The 20318-nt window shown below is 43.3% G+C and overlaps 2 protein-coding genes and 1 long non-coding RNA gene across 12 annotated transcripts in view; 2 read left to right on the plus strand and 1 right to left on the minus strand.

The window, feature by feature from the left end:
* Positions 1 to 20318, plus strand: part of MEIKIN (meiotic kinetochore factor) — a 130598-nt gene that overhangs the window by 19591 nt on the left and 90689 nt on the right. The window lies entirely within an intron of this gene.
* Positions 309 to 20318, plus strand: part of ACSL6 (acyl-CoA synthetase long chain family member 6) — a 78680-nt gene continuing 58670 nt past the window's right edge. Inside the window, exons 1-2 of one of the 10 annotated variants that reach the window (XM_083728414.1) lie at positions 3856 to 3957; positions 5931 to 6080. Coding sequence is in view for 6 of the 10 variants with exons in the window: in XM_083728425.1 (XP_083584551.1) it covers positions 759 to 831 (73 nt within the window). In the remaining 4 variants the exon portion in view is untranslated. Of the gene's footprint in view, positions 1237 to 3855; positions 3958 to 5930; positions 6081 to 19784; positions 20007 to 20318 lie in introns of those variants that run through there. The other 9 variants (XM_083728425.1, XM_083728426.1, XM_083728420.1 and 6 more) reach the window with 9 other exon arrangements.
* Positions 16475 to 19545, minus strand: LOC310839745. Its single transcript, XR_014561627.1, has 2 exons — positions 19443 to 19545; positions 16475 to 17103 (listed from the first exon to the last, which is right to left on the minus strand). It is a non-coding gene; the product is annotated as an uncharacterized lncRNA (long non-coding RNA).

Raw genomic sequence — 20318 nt, forward strand, 5'->3', positions numbered from 1 at the left:
CTGCTGGCCCAACCCTTAGGCATTGGGAGGCAGTAGTCTCTGGCAGCTAATTGTGGGCATCAGGAAAGTGCAACAAACTGGCTCCCTAATGCATCATTACAGTATTTTTTATTCTCAGGGAGAAATGCTTTGTGGGGTCTTTAATTTTTTTAATGTCTGAGGTGCCAGGAGAGCAGCTATTTGGTAACTTAACTTGAAGGGGAGGCGAGAGCGTTTGCTGCTTCGCCTCATGCCTGGGGCCTGCTCTGAGGCGACTCCCAGCCTCTTTGTCTGTAAAGCGCCTGGCTTCTTTTGACCTTTGCCCTCCTGCAAGGCGGACTACCGGCGCCTTCTTGGGCCTCCCGCTGCCTGCCTCCTGCGCCTCAGCCGGACTCCCCAAAGGGGGCGGCGGGCAAAGGCGAGGACGGGGGAGAGAAAGGAGGGCCGAGAGCTGAGCGTCGATGTCTGCCGCCTTGTACGCATGCACCGCGGCGGCAGCACGCGCGAGCCTGGCATCCTCTTAGCGCCGCCAAGCCGGGACGCGGCCTCGCCTTCTCCAAGAGGAGCCGGTGCAAAGAAGGGCGGCGGGCGCGCGGCTAAAAATAACCTCCTCCTCTGCTGCTGCTACTGCTGCGGGCGGGCGGGCGGGCTTGCGCCTGGGAGCAGCGAGAGCCAGCCAGTCCCCGTCGCCGCTGCCTCCACTGCTGCTGCTCCCTCAGTCACTGCAGTGAGTTTGCTGCAGTCCCCCCCTCAAGCTGCGCTCTCGCTTCAGGCCGCCCATGCCGCAGCCGGCTCCAGCAGGCATGCTCACCTTCTTCCTAGTGTCTGGTGGCTCCATCTGGCTCTTCTTGGGTAAGTCAGCCTCGGCGCTCGCTCGCTCGCTCGCTCGCTCCCCTCCCCGCCATCCCGCTCCTTCGCTTTCCTACGGTTTCTCTCTCTCCCCCCTTCCCCACCTATCACGGGCGCCGCTTCCCTGCGAGGGAAAACGGAACAAAAGCGGAAAGAGACGGAGGGTGTGCGCGGGGAGGCTCCTTTTTGGAAATGACCTCAATCCAACCCCGCACACCTCTCCCGGCCTCCATGGAAGCGGCTCGTCGGCGCGTCCCGCTGCTGCTTTGAGCTGCTGCTGCTCTCGGATCTCCTGGACATGAGCGCCGTCGTTGGGATGCGTTTCCCCCCAGACCCTCCGGAAGGACCAGGGCAGGAGAAGAGGAAGGCTGCGAGGGATGCTGCTGCCTTTGATGTCATCCTTCTGCGGTATTGGGCCCTATTGTGTGGAGGAATTTGGAAAGCTCAGCAATGCTGGGCGAGCCTGAAAAAAAGGAAAAAGATTACATAAGTTATCTGCTGTGATTTCGCTGCCTGCACCGGGGTCAAGATGCTCTCTTTTGAGTGTATAGGATGATGCATATGGGTGTGTGTAGGGGTGCAAAAAGGAATCTGCCCTTGTGTGTGGCTGCTGCCTGCAGTATTAATGATGGGTCAATGTTTTAAAGATGATGGGATCAGACAAAGAGGATTAGCGGGACCCCGGAATAGCTGCGATCCTCTTCAGCGCCTGACAGATTCAGTTTTAAATGGTGTAATCTGCTGCAATGATTTGAAATAGAACACTCTGGAGGTGAGGGAGAAGGGCAGCTTTTAGGAATCTGTAACTCCTTGTCATTTGTAGGTGATGGGTTGAGATCAACTTCTTTTTGGTGCAGAGATCTTTGCTGTGTTGAGTGGGTGTTGCTGCTGTGAAGGGAGAGCCGTAGTTCACATGGGCTGAATTTTCTGGTGCTAAAATAAATGCATGGGAATTAAGGCTGGGCTCCTGCCTCCCCTCCATCCGTGTAGGAGGCAACTCCCCTTTACAGCACTGAGGACACTCTGTTTCTCTCCAGGGCATGCAAAGCCACAGAAAGGCACTTAGATGTGGCAATATTTCCTTTTGTTGGCCTACGTTGGGGTGTGGGAGGCATCATCCAAATGGCTAGCAAATTCTTTTCAGCATGGTGGAAATCTAGTGGCGCTATAATAATATTGTGGGATGGGGGAAGGAGGAAAAAAAGATTTCGTTGCCACGTCTCATGTCTTAAAAAATATAAATTTAGGAACTCATGCCAGCAATTGCTTGAAGACTTGCTTTTTTATTCTCAATATGTATGAAACACTTTGCATGTGCTCAGAGGCTTATTTCTTTGCTGTTACTCTACACATTGCCATGTCCCCCCAGCCTTGCTGGTGAAATCTATGGCTTGAAGCCATGACAACAGAGTCCTCTTGCAGAGGCGGGGGGAAAGGACCAATATGTATGAACTGTTGAGGTTGAGGCAACAGAAAGCAAAATTAGCTCATTTAGCAGCTCCAGGCAAGAGAGACCCTGCCCCAGCCTATGCACCACCTGGACCAGAGCTCTTTCACTTTGTCTGCTTGTATTGGTCATGTCAGCTGGCTGCATAGCAAAGGCTTGAGCATGGGGCCTAACGCCAGTGGGGTAAGGCAGGATAGCTTTAAGAAGGAGAAGAGTATTTCAAATGAATGTTGTTGCTGTTTTATGTAGCATTTCTCAGGGAATAAAGCATTTGTTCCCTCTTTAACTCTCATAACATTTCATAATGCTTATTCTGTAATCTTACATGGGTGGGGCTAACAGTGATACCCTTAGCAGTTGAAGCACTTTGCATGTGCTCAGAGGCATATTTCCTTGCTGTTGCTTTACTGCTTACATTACATCTGATCCCGCACAATGGGTGACACTTGAGATATATGGCTGGGAATGTGATCTCTGCTTCGTGCCCATGTGATGAGGCGACAGCACAGCAAGGAGATAAATTACAACCTCCAGATCAACTAATTATTGCAAGGCCTGGGGGCTGTTTCTGTGATAAGTTAATGCTGGTGCCCCAAAGAATTCTGCTTCTATTCATTGCAAGCAAACACTCAAAGATCTAAAACTGGTACTTGGAAGCTAAATGTTTGCCCAGTCATACTATGCCATATTCTCTTTCGGGAAAGCCTAGCCAGGCCTCTGAGTCATGCAGGCATGGAATCAATAATTGATCATTTGTAGTTAAGTATAGAGCTGCCCTTAGGGCCCCACCCCTTTGACATAAACTTTTTCTTTTAGTGTACATGCTGAGGCCCTGAAATGTAATGGAATTGTTGTTTTTAAAAATGTGTGCTGCATCTGCCAATGACCTATCCTTTAACATTATCTCTTCTAGTTTTAGGTGCTTAGTCCTAGGTGGTTAGATTTTATTGTGTCTTGTTTTGAGAGGATGGGTTTGGGGACTCCCCTGAATATTTTTTTTTTTTGGGGGGGGGGAGAGCTCATGGGGGCAGAAGAGGAAACAGAAGTGCAATTGTGCCAACAGAACTCTGCTTTGAATACAAGCCTAAGTGTTTTAATAATTTCTGTATTTATTAAACTTCTATACTGCCCTCTGTCCTGAAGATCTAGGGAGGTTTACAGACACCCCAACACACAATTAAAATGATGATATTATCAAACCCACCAACTTAAAATGACATACAGCATCAGATATATTACTCCCATAGCTGTGCTGTTTGTTTTAAAATGGAAAGGCAGGGCAAAATTGCTTTTTATTGGAGCAACTCTGATGAAAAGTTACACGGCTCAGGTACGTCCAACAAGGCTGCATGTTGAAACATTCAAAAGGAATGTTGAAAGGCTTAGTTAAACTGTGAAATTTTCTGGCCACTGGTTTGGATGGCTTTAAAAGAAGATTAGACAAATTAATGTAAAAGCTACTAGCTGTGATGGCTATGATCTGCCTCTACATTGCTGGGAATTGCAAGTGGTGACATCCTCAGTCACAAAGAGCTGTAGCCAAGGAGAGAGAGTGTAACAATGAGCCATAGATGATGCACTAAGCCAAGCCTTGCTTTAGCTCAGGGGAGCACAGGAGTAAAAAGTGTGGGGAAAAGCAAAGCAGCTGTGAGCCTCTCTCCAGAAGCCCACAAATGGTGCTGGTAAGCCAAGGTCTGAGGTTGTATAAACCATGTCATAACCATGTTTTCAACACCCACCCCAGGAACAGCCCAAGTTTTGGAAAACAGCTAATACCAATGTACCAAAATAGCCAGTGTAGTGTCCTCTATACAGTATGTTGTTGGACTACAGCTCCCCCCAACCCTAACCATTAGCCATGCTGGCTGGGGCTGATGGGAGATGAAGTCCAACCAGTAGCAGTAGGTGGGGCTGCATTGCTGCTGTTGGTTACCAAGACGGGGAAGAGGCAAGTGAGCAGGGAGTTCTGTGTTGGGAGCATTGGATTGGCTCCGGTGCTGCACCAACACTGTACTGCACTCCTCACTGTCCGCCCTCTTGACAAGCGGCAGTCTTACGCAGTGTTGGGAAGCCAGGCCAGCAGTACAGCCCCATCTGCATCCTCATGCTGGCTGTTTCTGAGTCCAAAGGTTAGGAAACTGTACCAGATGTTTTGAATGAGCAGCTCGTTGTTTATTGTAAACCATCATTCTGCTCACAAATATGGCAAAGCTGCTTATAATTCATCAGTGGTGAAGGGAAAGCACTGCAGAGGGTGAGCGTTTCTCTCATCTTTCCTATTATTTTATAAATTCCAGCCCCAGAAAACAGATTGTTTGAAAGAACCTGGTTTAAATGAAGCCCAAGAGTTTAGCCAGTACTACTAACTTGGTTGGACTTTTATGGTATGTGAAACCGGGGGTGGAGATGCTGCAGGATTAATTGATGCAATCCTTTATCACAGGGGCAGGGAACCTTTGGATTTACAGATGTTATTAGACTACAGTTGCCATCCGCCCAGACCAGCACAGACAGTGCTCAGGGGTGAGGAGAACTGTAGTCCAACAACATCTGATGGGACACAAATTCCCCAACCCTGCTCTAAGACTTGGAGCATGTTCACATTCCCACCTTATAGCACAGTGAAGCTGTTTTCTATGCATTTCACAGCTCCCCCCCATCTGTTCACATAAGCATGGTTTCAATTCAGTTGTTTGTGTATGCACCAGGGAGTGCTGAGGACATAGATGTTGTTACCCTAAGCAGAGGTGCTCACACCTTGGCTGGAGTCTAAGGACGCCTGTTAGTATGATGCTTGTTTGACATAGAACAGTAGTAGCTCTTAAGAAAGTACAGGATACTTAAGCATTTTGGACAAGGTCATGTAAATCCAGCACTGGAAGCAAAGCCAGTGCATAGTAAATGGGAATGTGAACACAGCCTACGTTTTATTGGTTTCTTCTCCCTCCCTTCTCCTTTTATCATATAGCTTTAGTTCTGTTAAATGCTCCAAGGCTGAAGAACTAAATGCCCTTGAAAAGGATGATACAGTTTCAGTGTTCCTCTACAGCTGCTATATTGAAAGGGAAGCTTAAACTGGAGATTTGTAGTATTCATGTCACACATATTTGTTAACATGGGTGAACTAATTAAAAACATTGGCAAAGGTTACGCACTGATCCATGCTTAGACTGCAGTCCTATAGCTTACCTGAGAACACTGCCTTTACCCATTGGCTCTCCTGCTGGTGTTTTTTTGTTATTTAATAAATTTTTGTTCCCTGAATAATCAAGATACAGGCAATACAGAGCTTTATAGCTCAATTCTTGAATTAGCTGTGAAAGAGATGTGAAACAGTTCAGATGTTTCAGCTGGTGTAATATGACCATGCTAACCCATCTCTGTTAACAGTTGGGCAGCAGCCGTCTGCACTAGCTGACGTTTCTACGTGGACATCTCTGCATAAAACACATCACAGTAATCTGATCTAGAAGTAACTGAAGCATGAATGTCTTCCAGCAGTGTCCGCAGTGGGTGTCTCAACCAAAACTAATCAAAGGCATTATAGGTCACAGGGATTCTCAGTGTAATGTCAAGTACTGAAGCTTGCCTAAGCTTCAAAGTGAATCTTTAGGAACAGTACGATTCTAACCAAAGCAATTTAACCTGCCCACAGGTGTCTCACTCCCCAAATGTTACCAACTCTGTCTAATCTGGATTGACTGTGTTCACTTTCATCCAGTCCATCACTGATCCTAGATGCTAATTCAGGACACCACGGTCTTTGTGGGACTTGCTAGAAGGGTGAGATAAAGGTGTGGGGCAGGTAAGGATATGTAAGGTAAGGACAATTGGGAGCTTGCTGATTAGACAGTGATCCCCACAGGGATTGGCGACACTAAGAGGTTCCCCACTGGTAACTCCCTAGTAGAGTTGAGGGGGCTCATTGTCCACAAGCCCCTTTGAAGATGAGCTTTCATTGGCAATTTGCCTTCATATAGCCATGCTCTCTCTGCTTGCAGCAGGTATGGTTTGGATGCAAACCATGTGTGCAAATGGACTTCAAATGTCCTCACTGTGACCACAATTATAGTAAGACCCTTTTGAACTCTGACAGGTGGCCAGGTCTGCGTACCTGTCAGTCATGTGATATCCTTATGACATGTGATTGACTGCCACCCACGAAAGTGGATTTGAGGCTGTTTTCCTCTTTTGCCACAAATCTACTTCGGAAGCAAAAAGGAGGTATTTGAATGTTTGCAGTAAGGAAAGTGATGGGGAAATTCACTGGTAAGTATGGGATAACAATTGACTTGATGCAACATCATTTAACCCTCTTCAAACAAATGAAAATGAATGCTTCTGAAGGCAACCCTGTTTAGGGAAGTTTTTAATGTTTGATGTTTTATTGTGTTTTTAATATTCTGTTGGGAGCTGCCCAGAGTGGCTGGGGAAATCCAGCCAGATGGGCGGGGTATAAATAATATATATTATTTTATTATTATTATTATTACTATTACTTGCCAGAAGGGAGAGGAACAAGGTGGTGGTGCAAACACACCAGAAGGAGCTCTGCTGATGCCTTTGCACTGCACCAACCTCCCTGCTGCCTCCTCCACTCCCTCCAATTAAGCAACTGTGACCCATTTGCTGGGAAGCTAGTGTAGCTGCTCCACCCCACCCGGCAAGCCACTTCTAATTGGGTCGCTTATTAGTTTAATGCTGTATATGTTTTAACTGATTACATCAGAAATGGTAAGCTGCCTTGGGGAAAATATAGCATTTTGAAAGGTGGCTCAGAAATTTCTTAAATAAATAAGAAACTCCAGGGGAACTTTCTCACTGCAATTCTAAAAGCTACAACCATTTCTAAACTTAAAACCAGCCTTTCTGTCTCTTTATTCAAAGAAAGATTTATATGCTAATATATGGATAGAATAAAAAGTAATAATGTCCACTGTGTGGTAATCATTGATGATCCCAATAGTTTCTCATTCACATATGAATAACAGGAATCTTCTGTATTTCTGATAATAGCTTAAAGTTGGACTTTGATTATCCTTTCTTTCCACTAGGGGGAACTGCGTTCTGCAGCTTGGATTGGTGCAAGCTCCCTTGAGTTTTCCACAGTAATCTTTTGCAGACTTTACCCAACTGCCCCATCAGTTTCCCTAGACACTGGTTTACGGACCCGGCCCAGCTGAGCAGGTTCCTAATACTGAATTTTAATTAAAAAGCAGCTACAGGGATTAATCGCCAAAAAAGTTTTCGTAGCACCACAGTCCCTTAGCTGGAGTCTTAAGCTACTGCCATAATTATTATTTGCCCCCTGTTTCTTACTGTTCTCATTATTAACTTGTGATGTATATTGAGATTCTCAAGGAAGACCGGGATTAAAGTATAATAATAACAGTATTAGTAAGAACCATAGTAACGCTTCCAAATCCTTGTTATGGGCAGGAGAACTTTTATTCTTGTCTCTCTCCTCTCACCAAACACATATGAACAGGGACGCACACAAAAATTATTTGCATAAGTTGAGCTGCTAAAGCCTAAACTGTTTTTGTTGAATTAGTAAACATTCATGTTTTTAAATGCCCTTTATAAGAAATCACCATTGGAACAGTGTTTTTGTGTGTTTTGGTAAAAGGTTTACAGAGAATATTGTTCCTTACATGACTCGGTGTCCTCTTTATAAGAATCTTTGTGAAAAGTATTTAAGTTTAGTCCTACAACATTCTTTCTTAAAGCATTTATATGGTTTTTGATGTTGAGAATGAAAACTATGTTACTTTGTGTGTTTCCTTTTGTGCTGGCCAGGAAATTAAGAGCCCAATTTGTTACTTCAAGTCTGAATGCTCCTTTTGTTTTTGTTATGGCTTACAGCTAAACAATAAGCTTGTTACTACTTCTTACTTGAGAGTAAGTCTCAGTGAACTCTGTGGGACTTACTTCTTCTGAAGGATGTATAGGACAGCACTGTTAATGGTTTACTACTTGGTCTACAATGACAGGATGTTACTGGAGCCTCCACACCTGGTACTGTTGTGGATTTTATTTATTTAATAGTTTTTATACCATCTTTCAAAATACATTTCTGAAGCAGCATATATGATATAAAACTACTACCATTAAAACATATAATAAAAGAAATAAAAATGATAAATGCAAAGTAAAAAAAAACCAACAGTAGAGGAGTGGAAAAAGAAGTGTTAGCAGATTCAGTTTTTGAAAGCGCAACAGAAAAAAATTCGGATGGTTGTGCAAAGGGAGCAAAACATTGTTAGCCTCTGCTACACACCCACACCCACCTAGAAAACATCAGAACGAGAACCCATTGAAAATTCATTTTAAGCCAGTGCTGGCGGGGGTGGGTGGATGACTGCTCTGAAAATACATGGGCATCAATTAGTGGTTCTGGCAACATGAGGCCTGAGGATTGTGTCAAAATGGCACATTATATTTTCTATTAGTGGTTTTACTGCCAGAAACAATGAGATGTCAAGGGATGGCTGGTTTGGGAGTTGTAGATAGAGGGCAGAATTTAATAGGATTTTGTTCTCATTGTGGTGGTGCTTAGTAGTGCTAACATCCTGAGGAGATAATATTGAAGTTGTGAAGGAAATATCTCCGAAGGTTTCCAGCTAACAGACAAGCAACAAGCCCAAATTCATATTTTTCCAGATACCAAAATTTCCCTATTAATAAGGTTATTTGGAAGACCAAATGCAAAGTGTGTTTCTGCTTAACACACACACACACACACACACCCCACATCCCTAACATGAATTTATATTCATAATGCCAGGGATTCCTTATAAAGGGTATCTTAATATAGTACTCAGTGATGCAGTCATCAGAATTAAGTGTTGGTAAAGTCCCACCTCAGTTCTGTGGGATTTGGGGGGCATGTTTCTTTGGCTCTACAGCAAAAGAAGGCAGGTGGTTTACTAGTTTGGATTGTGGCCACTTCCCTCCTCACCTGAAATAAAACATTCCTTTAAAATCAGATCTGTGCATGTTCAGGGGGTACTGTATACCTTGATATGATTAGAGGCAACACCATTTGGTTCTCTGCCTCGGGCAACAGGAACATAGGAAGCTCCCTTTAATTCATCCGGTTCAGTGTTGCCTGCACTGACTTGGAAGCAACTGTCCAGGGTTTCAGACCCCTTCTCCAGGGGTCTTTCCAAGCCCTACCTGGAGATGCTGGAGACTGAACATGGGACATTCTGCAAACAAAGCAGATACTCCATCACTGAGTTATGGCGGTTCCCTAGATATGTTTTGGGCAGCGCTGCTCCACTGCAGCAGCACATTGCCGAAGAAGATTGGTAGCAGTGGGGTGGGCAGGCTGCTTTTCAACTCATTTGTCATTACTGATTTTTATCACTGGGAACCCTTGAAAAGCTTCTAGAAAACCCCAAGGTTTCCTAGAACACAGATATAAGCCGGGTAATTTGCATCATTACTCTCCTATTCTTTGTATCTTCCTCTTTTTTCTTTTCTTAAACCTTGCAAGAGGCATTTGCTTTCCTGTCTGCTTGGTTTTCATAGACAGCTTCATGTGTGTGGGACTCATGGAAATACATTTTCTAAACCACATGCTTGCCCTTCTCTCTCTGCGCCCTCCCCCCCACCCCAAGCTAGGCTTGAATAATGAAAATAGAGGCCCAGCTTAGGAGACAGATGGCAAAACTGAATTAACTGAATATCCACGGAAAGAGTAACTGATTTGAACTCATGCCAAAGGCAAGGAATTCAACTATGTTGCAGTGGAATGGGAACAACATACATTATATCACTGTGTTGTTGCTTCAGCCACAAAACAGGTGGAATTTGCTGCTGCAAGTTCCCTTGTATGCACATTCCTGAGTGGCTATGCAAAGTTTGTGATTAAATTTAATTGAATTTCAACAGTAATATAATGCAGAACAGAAGTGAAAGTTGCTGACTTTCAATGCATTCACATTTTTACTGTTTGAGTTGGTTTAAATTAATTTGAGTCCAGAATGAGGTAGGTTAGGCTGAGACACAGTGAATGGCCCAGGAGTCACCCAGTGAGCTTCACGGCCAAGTGAGGATTTGAACCCTGGTCTCCCAGGTGCTAGTCTGACTTGTTACGTAAAGCATGATGTTGGAGAGTGGTTTTATGGAGTGACAAAGTTTGCATCTTTTAAGATGAAATGTAGGGTGGTACATATTAGCATTCTCTATCTTGTATGCAAACACATACACCCACAAAAAAAGCAAGTAGTAAGCCAGCCATTAATCTATTTCTACAGCAGAAGTTTAGAATAAAGCTGATTACTTTTAAGTTACTGGCTGGCGTCTGGTTCCATGATGACGGCATCTCCACCAGCACCTTGAGAGATCTAACAATAATAGTTGTTGCTGTTGCAGGACTGAGGCTACAAGAGCCAACCATCACTTGCAATCTGCACCTGCTCTTGTTTCAACAGCACTGCTGAATTTGTGCTGATCATGCCAAAACCCAGGAAAAACTTAAAAAGCACCTTCTATTACTGTCAGTATAAGGGATGGCAGGGTCGCTTGAGGTTAGGGGCTTGCACTTCTCTTCGTAGCATTTGGGATGTTTTGTTCCTCCACTTATTTAAAAGAGGAGGCTTTGTGGAAATTTCTTGTTACACAGGTTTCCAGTTCACTGGTCTGTTGACCTCCAGATATGCACACTGCTATGGTTTTCCTCGTTGTAGATGTCTTTTACACATGCAGGACTGTACAGTGGTACCTCAGGTTACATACACTTCAGGTTACAGACTCCGCTAACCCAGAAATATTACCTCGGGTTAAGAACTTTGTTTCAGGATGAGAACAGAAATCGTGCCCCGGTGGCACAGCAGCAGCAGCAGCAGGAGGCCCCATTAGCTAAAGTGGTGCTTCAGTTTAAGAACCGTTTCAAGTTAAGAACAGACCTCCAGAACGAATTAAATTCTTAACCCACGGTACCACTGTACACCCTAACTTTGATGATTTGGGGGACAGTATGAAAATGTGTAATACTGTTTTTCCTATGCTCAGTGGGCAACATATTTCCTTAGTGTGAGGCTACCACTGGGTTGTCTAGCCCTATGTAATAAGAGACAAAACTTCCACAAAATGCACCCTTGCCACAAAGCACCCTTGAAAACAAATATGCTTGCTAAAGAGGCATGTTCAGATGATCAAGTATTTTTGACACACTGAATTTAGGCCCAAGTATTTAAAAGACCTTGTTTAGCCTCCTGTAGAGATTTGCAACATTTTTGAGTAATTCCTTCCATTGCTGAAACCCAATAAGTCATGTTCGTTCCCTCCCTCCTTTCTCTTCTCTTGTGTGGGCCAGTAGGTTCTGCTTGACACTGCTTGGTGCACTATGTTCCTTCACAAAGAACACAGAGTAAGGCAGGCAAATACAGTCCAACTCAGTTTGCTTTTCTGAGAGCTGATCTTTGTTATATATTCTCTAGACCAGGGCCTCCCAAGCTTTCCATGGTATATGGAATATATAGATTTTTTTTAGATTTGCCTTGAGACAGACTTTAAACCTCTTTTGTTGACCACCAGCATTGCACTTTCCATTTTTAAGTTTGGAATAGAGTAGTTGCTTTGGAAGACGATAATCAAAGCCCATGTCATGGACTTTGAAGACACTCAAACTCAGAATGCAAGGGAGAAATGTGCTAAGAGGAAGGCACGCTTGGCAAATCCACACTGTGACCAACTCCCACCCAGGAACCAATGTCCCCACAGTGGAATTACATGTGGGCCCAGAATTGGCCACTTGTTAAAACCATGTTTGTGGAAGACAATCTTACTCAGCTACAAGTTATCACCGAAGAAGAAGAAGAAGAAGAAGAAGAAGAAGAAGAAGAAGAAGATAGCACCCTGAACACAAATCTGGTTTCAGGGCAGTTTACAAAACTAGTTTACTAGATTAGTAGTAAACTAGTAAAACAGATTTTTTTAGTAGACTCTGTCTTTCCAAAATTATTTTGCAGATTTCAGGTCATCTAGGTGTTTGTTTTAATGTATGTCTAGGTAGGAAACATAAATTATTTGCTGCATTTGTGAAGGCATTTAGTTTCATAATTGGCCTTCCTAGTATACTTGTTGACAAAACAGAGGCGAAAAAAGATCTTGTTACAACCTTGAAACAAACACACACACATTCTCTCTCACTCATACACGCACACACACACACACACACACACACACACACAGACTTAAAACTATGAACCTCCGGATTGAGTGAACGAAAATAACCTCGCTGCACTTGAGTGTAATGCTTAAGCCCTAATTTTATTTTCTTCTGAAAGGATTTTTTGTTGCCCATTGACAGCAGCCTTTATTCTGGCAGGATTTTTTCAGCCAACTATCTGAATAATAATAATGTTTAAAAAAATCCTTTCAGTTCACAGGCTGCTGAGGGTGGTGTGATACTGTGATCTGCCAACACCAATTCAGACTTGTGTTTCATTCAGAGAAGCTATTTGCATATCCTCTGTTCCCCCTGTTTGCTCAAACACGTCTGAAAAAGCAAAGTTCTCAGCCATTGAGGTTGAAGAATGAGCCGTCTGGTAACTTAGCTGAGCTTTAATACTTCCCATACTTGTTACTTGTTTTACCGTAGAGGGGAGTTCCGAGGTATCGGTTAAATTCATAACAACTCTCAAGAAATTATTTTCCAAAAGGAGAAAGAAAAGCAGCATTCAACAGATGGGAAAAGAGAGGGATGTACCTCTGTCTAAAGGCCAGCTAATTGGCAATCCATTTCCACAAACTAAAAATTTGTAAAAAATAATAATACTGTTTGTACCATATTAGAATTAGTCTGCAAAGTGAAAATGATTGTTGGTTCTAGGGTCAGGATGGATCAAGAAAAGGAAATGCTTTTTCACACAATGCAGAATAAACGTATGGAATTCTCTACCATAGCATGTGGTAGTTTTAGACAAATTTGTGGATAAAGCTATGACCATGAACAATTAAGTAGAATCTCCATGCTTAGCGTAATATTCCACTGACATAGAGGTGCACCCAATGTTTTCCTGTGAACATTTTAGGCACAAAAAGGTGGTAGGGAGAAGTCCAATTCATTTCCTGAAATACCCTCCAAAGTTTTCATGCAAGCAATCAGATTTGGCTGTGTGATGACATCACTGAGGGCAAACAAGGCCAATTCAGAGTGAGAGCAGTACTTCCTGAATGTGTCTTGTTTCTTATTCAAGAAATTGAATGCAAAATTGGAAATGTTTCTGAATCTTGAGCAGATTTCAGGTGAATCTTGTGAATATTCATTTCATTGATGGACTGCCCCATCCAGGTGTTTTCTTGGTCAGTTGCAGTATGAATATAACTACTTGTTATTAACATAGAGGGGGGGGATAGGTTTTACTGGCTCTGTGTATAGTGTTGGGGGCTTTTTTTAGGTGAGCCCCGTCTCCATCAAGATTCTCCTCCACCTCTTTTTGTGCTGTGTAGCATTCTTTTGTGTGATTTTTGTATGCCTGATCAGACAAATCATAGAATTTTATTGCAGGAAGGGAACCAAAGGATCATCTAATCCAGATCAACCTAATAATACTGGCCCACATGACTGCTCTATCTCAACATCTTGCAACACCCAGCAGAGCCACAGAAAGAAGCCCCTGAATCTGGTGCTGCGTGGTTATATGCCGGGGCAGCTGATGATAGAACTGAGCTGTTCGAAGACTCATGGAATAAGCTTCTCCCCCTTCAAAACATTTAATTTGCATATGAGGCTGCTATTATCTGACTCCAAGCCTGTTTGTGCTGTCTGTAGGGTCAATGTAGTTCTTTAGGGACCCTGACATATTTCATGGTGGGGTGGAATACTGTTGTGATTGTTCACCTTTAGCCATGCCTTTTTGATACTATTTCTCCCTTGATTTGCTTCCATTTGAGCTCTGTTTCCCCTCCCCCTTGTTTCATTCAAAGGATTATGCACATTTTTTCTCCTTCATTGAGTGATCTCAGCTGCACATGTACAGAAATACTGGTGTGCATGCCCCAAATGGCAAAAGAGTCATGGGTGGGACAAAAACACATGGCCCAGGTACATTCTGGAAAGCAGCAGAATAGCAATGGATGGCTCATTTGCCCTGAATCTGGAAGCACCCTGTGTGTCTGTCAAGTGGTGCAAGTAAACATTAAGGGGTCAGAATATAAACAGCGGTGCACAATACTTGTTGCCTTGCAAGCCAAGTATGGTAAAGGTAAAGGACCCCTGACAATTAAGTCCAGTCACGAATGACTCAGGGGGTGCGGCTCTCATCTCGCTTTACTGGCTGAGGGAGCTGACGTTTGTCCGCAGACAGTTTTTCTGGGTCATGTGGCCAGCATGACTAAGCTGCTTCTGGTGAAACCAGAGCAGCGCACAGAAACACCGTTTACCTTCCCACCAGAGCGGTACCTATTTATCTACTTGCACTTTGATGTGCTTTTGAACTGCTAGGTTGGCAGGAGCTGGGACCGAGCAACAGGAACTCACCCCGTCGCAGGGATCCAATCGGCAAGCCCTAGGTTCAGTGATTTAGACCAAAGGACCACCTGCGTCCTTTTGCAAGCCAAGTATATGATGTCAATTCAGGTGTACCAATTCAGATGGACCAGGCTTCCGGTAAACAGATTCCTTTTGTAATATAATTTTACAACATGAAAAATGAAGTATTGTTCAGAGATGTATACTCAGCAATTGCAATTGCTTTGCCAACAGATTTTACAGTACTTAACAGTACTACAAGGGGCTATCAGCAGAGGCAGTTGTAACTCTATGTGCTAATTTATGTGTTTTTTACACTGGGAAGACATATTAGAGTATGAGCACTAAACTCCAATTCACATTCAGCCAGTAATCTATTTTTAAAACACTGTTTTTGATAGAAGTTGTTACCCTCTTGATATCACATTTTCATATTGTTCCTAACACTAGTGTTATCATATCCAAGCACCTCTGCTGTTAGTGTTGCTGCCTTTTTCCTGTGACTTTTACATTGCCTTTCTTTATTATTTATGTCCCATACCATGAGTGGGAATGCTTTCAGTGCAGCTGACAGCTGGTACCCCCCCCCAAAAAAAAAATCAATGGAAAAGAATAACAACCAATTCTATATATAAAAAAATAGTTAAAAATAGTTCCAGTACTTACTTTTGCAGACTGGGATAAGGATATCCATTTAAAAAATGTGATAGAGAAAGTCTTCAGCAGGTGCTGACAAGACAATAGAGGGAGGCATAAAGGGTGGGTGCCACCACACTAAAGGCTCCATTCAGACATGGTGCAGAACAGATCTCCTGATAAGATGGTGTCTGCAAGAGGGCCCTATCCTGCAGAACACAGTGAGCTCAATGCAAAACTAAACTAAATGCATAAGGGTAAATTGACCCAAACCTTTTGTAATAAGGAGGTAAGAAAAATGGTTGTAATGACTACTTTGTTTATAGATTACAAATATTTACTAAGTATATTTTTTAAAAGAGAAGAAAAATTTCTCACCTTTTCTACTCCATGCAAAGAAAAGCTTCACCGCCTTTGCCTGTGAAGTTACTGTTAAAGGTCCAGAAGCAGGACTTATTGGCTACCCTAGAGAGCCATTTTGGTGTAGTGGCTACAATGTCAGACTAGGAATGGAGAGACCAAGTGTTCAAATCCCACCCACCCCACCGGTAGCCATAAAGCTCACTGGGTGACCTTGGGCTACTGACCTTCCAGGGTTTGTCCAGCAAAACAACCAGCAATTTTCATTTGGCCCCTGGGGTGGAGGGCTGGGAACACCTGATTTGAATGATGGCTTACTTACTGTGACAGTGACTTACTGTGGATGAGCAGCCTGGTGGGGCATGCTGCTCAAGTAGCCCTTGCCGTGCTCCTACCTTTGCCAAACAGTTTCTAAAAGCAGCTACTGAAAGCTAGGACTAAATTTAAAGTGCTGAAGCTAACCCATCAAATAAAATATAAATTCTTCCTTCCTTATTCAGCTCCACTGGTTACCATTAATAGCCTAATGAATGCATTTTATTTCTCTCACGTCCTAGCTGCTTTGCATCTGTGTTCTCTGCCTGCTGCAATTACCTTCTATTTGCAATTTTTTGTTTTGTTTTGTTTTGTTTTGCTGGTAATAGCTGTCCTGTTATCTCATCCGGTTATTTCATGCAGTGAGTAAGGAAGTATGAGAAATGCTTAAATCAGAACAAGCCTTTCAAGCCTCACCAACCTTTAGAATTCTTTGAGTGCTACATACATATGTAGATAGGGGTGATCTGCTAGCCATTACAGTATATAGTTGGACTTCCAAATGGCTTTCGGCAAAGTTCCTTCCCAGCTGCTGAGTAAACTTAGCAGCCAGGTGCTTTTATGGATTTGGAACTGGTTAAATAACTGGTAGCAGATGGTTTCCATAATGGAGTAAAGAAGGCAGTAGAGTCCCCCAAAGAGCTGGACTAGGACTGGTGGTCTTTTAACGTTCACGAATAACCTGGAGTCAGGGATGAGAACCAAATTAGCTAAGTTTAAGGTTACATCAATATGAAGAGCTCCAGAAGGATCTCACAATACTGGCCTTGCTTACATGTCACAGTAAGTCGTGAACATGCAGATGATTCCCTCTTTGCTTCTCCCCAGCAGTCAAAACAAGCCACAATCCTTAGTGCTTGGTGTTAAGTGGGAACTGGGGATTGTAGAGAACCCAAGGTTTGGTTTTGGCTTTCCAGTTGTGGTTTGTTTGAGCAGTTTGTGGACCAGGTGCTGCTGACTGTTGATGGGCGATTTCAAGACTTCTCTGTACAGTTCCTAGTCTTGGACTGGACAGCCCTCTAACAGGGGACACCTTCGAAGAGACAATAGTTTTCTGAGAGCCCTTCCAAACAGAGGATTGTAAAGTGTGATGCATGGCCACTCTGAGCGAGCAGGAGCATAGGAGCCAAAGAAGAACCTAGCTGGATCAGGCCAAACATCCTGTTCTCACAGTGGTCAACCTGATGCTCATGGGAAGTTGGCAAGCAAGACCTGAGTGCAATGGCAGTCTGCTGTTGTATGGCATTAACTGGCCCAATGCGTGAATGAGCAAGACAAAAGTATGTGCAATTAAACATAAGGAATTGCAAAACTATGGCAAAAGGAAGAGAAAAGACCATTCTATTACATTTACACTAGTGGAGTTTAAACTGGTTGTGAGTATGCAGAAAGAGAGCTATTTCTTACATCGGGGATGGGGATCTAGCTGTTGTACCAGATCCTTATAACCCCAGCCTCAGGTAGGCCAAGTTTGAAAGGCAGGAGGCTGCCTACCTGTCAATCACCTGACATCACAATGGGATTGGTTGACCACAGTTTGAAATCGAACCACATAAGGAAAATCACAGCACTCTGCAAGCTCTGACAATCAGCTGATCATTGGTAGCCGAAAGTCCCTTTTTAGCCCAGTTGCATCTTTACCTGCCCCATACCTGGCATAGAGAACAGGTCAGGTAGGGAGAGCTAGTGGGCATAACTAGGCCCATGGACTGGAAGTCCCCCCATCTGTTCCATCTGAAAATGTTATTGTATGTTTGTATCACAGTCAGTGTGAATCTATGGGTTGCTTTCTTTGTACAGTGGCATCTCGGGTTAAGTACTTAATTCGTTCTGGAGGTCTGTACTTAACCTGAAACTGTTCTTAACTGAAGAACCACTTTAGCTAATGGGGCCTCCTGCTTCAGCGTATGTAACCTGAAGCGTATGTAACCCGAGGTACCACTGTACTGCATTCCTGTCTTTAACAACAGTATGTTACTCAGAAGAAAACCCTAAATTTCTGGCTGGATAGTTTATATATATATACAGTGGTACCTCAGGTTACATACGCTTCAGGTCACATACGCTTCAGGTTACAGACTCTGCTAACCCAGAAATAGTACCTCGGGTTAAGAACTTTGCTTCAGGATGAGAACAGAAATCGTGCTCCAGCGGCGTGGTGGCCCCATTAACTAAAGTGATGCTTCAGGTTAAGAACAGTTTCAGGTTAAGAACAGACCTCCGGAACGAATTAAGTACTTAACCCGAGGTTCCACTGTATAAAGTAGCAAACCCAGCAGCAATTGCCAACTTTGCAAGCAGCCACTTTAGGCCTGCTTTATGATGTGTGGACATTAAGAGGTGGTGATATTTCTTTCCATTCTGTGAAAATGTTTCAGATGCGTTCTCCTTTGCAAAATAGAGATAACAGGAAACTACTGCATTAGTTCATATGGAGCAGCCAATACCCTCTCTCTAGTGTTAGGCTTGCAGACTTGTAGCGTGTGGCTTCTTTCAAAATGCAATGGAGGTAATTTAACATATTTGAGGGTTATTTGAAGCTAATTCTATTTTAACTGTCTGGAGGTGAAGTTATTAGTTTATTTGGAGTAAAATGCACTCTAGATAAAGTAGTGCAGTGGTCCTGGAGTCCCAGAAGTATTGGAGATGCATGTAGATAGTTGAGGTGGCTGTTCCAATTGGAAATCCTACCCTTTGGGGGGTTTTGGGGGGTGGGATGGGGGTGGGGAAGAGAGCTGCCTTTTTCATGTGAGAGGTGTTTATAAACTGACTAGTGTAACACTAAGACATAAGATGCCATTTCTTCATTAACTGAAACACTAGGAATGTGGGCCAATTCTGTTATTAAAGAGTGTTGCTGTCTTTTTAATTATCTGGGACTTGTCAGGTAGGCAGAAAAGTATGTTTAAAAAAAGCACAGACATTCTCCTTTCTTGTTTGTTCAGATAGATAGTAATGGCACTGCAAACCTTTTTAGTATGTTTAAAAACTATAGGGCATAACTGTTGCTGCTTTTATGCTGAGGTTGATGGAGACTTTTGTGTAATGTGGAAGTTTGTATATTCCTTTACCAGTAGAATGTATGCATAAAAGAATCCCCACCTTAAGGCTTCTGATTCTTAAAAAGAAATGTACTGTAATCAGAAGACATTCACCAGGTAGAACTTCTCCAAGCATGTAGATTATGACTTACTATGTGTTCAGATGAAGCAATTGTTGAAGTCATGCAAGCAGGAACCAATTAAAAAAAAAGAGCAACTGTAAGTATGTGACAACAGCATTTCCTAAATACAAACTACTAAACTGTCCTTGAAACACTTGCTCTTTAAATTTATGTAAAGTAAACCAAATGGGATAGCAAGGGCTACCTACCAAATGCTGGTGTTAAAATATTCCCTAATCACGTTAGCAATGAGTAAGCATTCTTAGTAAATACCTGGCCATATTCTTGGAACATAGGTTCTCAGCTTCAAACCAGTGGCGTAGCGTGGGGGGTGCAGGGGGGGCTGGCCGCACCGGGCGCAACATCTGGGGGTTAGGGTTAGGGGGTGCAAATCCACGGGTTAGGGGGCGCAAATCCACGGGTTAGGGGGTGCAAATTACTTGCCTTGCCCCGGGTGCTGACAACCCACACTATGCCACTGCTCCAAACTGATTAGGCCAGCTGCAAAAGACCCATAAAAAAAGAAGAGAGGCAGAAAACTTGTTCATTTCAGAAGTGTAAGCCAGTTGCACCCATTTATCTTCGACATGCATTTGGTGTGGGGAGGAGGACTTATCTGCTGGCTCCTGTTCCCATTTGTGCTCCTGTGTTGAGAATATTCCAAGGATGTTTGAAGAAGAGACTTTAGTTATTTTGCAAAGAGAATAATATTTCAGCACATGGCTGACAACGCAGTCTCAGAAGCAGCAGGGTTCCTAAGCCACTGCACAAAGGTAAGGACATGAATTTAACCATTTTTTTAGGTTAGAGACAGTAAATAAGAAGCTGGAAGCTGAAACTCGAACAGAACCACAGAAGCACACAATATCATTTAAAAGTATTTCCTACAGAGAACAGTAATAGTTAGAGAAGCTGCTATATATATTTTCTCTTATTATATGAATAATTCCAGGCTTTGTTTGAGCTAGGGTTCAGCAGCCTGTTCTCCAGAACCTATTTACACTGCTAGGGTTTAGCCCTGAAATATGCAGTAGAAAGTGCCTTTGAGAATATGCAGAGTCCTTTTCTTTTGTCACCTAATGCCT

Source organism: Podarcis gaigeae (genome assembly GCF_964106915.1).
Source record: "Podarcis gaigeae genome assembly, chromosome: 2".
Taxonomy (NCBI): Eukaryota; Metazoa; Chordata; class Lepidosauria; order Squamata; family Lacertidae; genus Podarcis; species Podarcis gaigeae.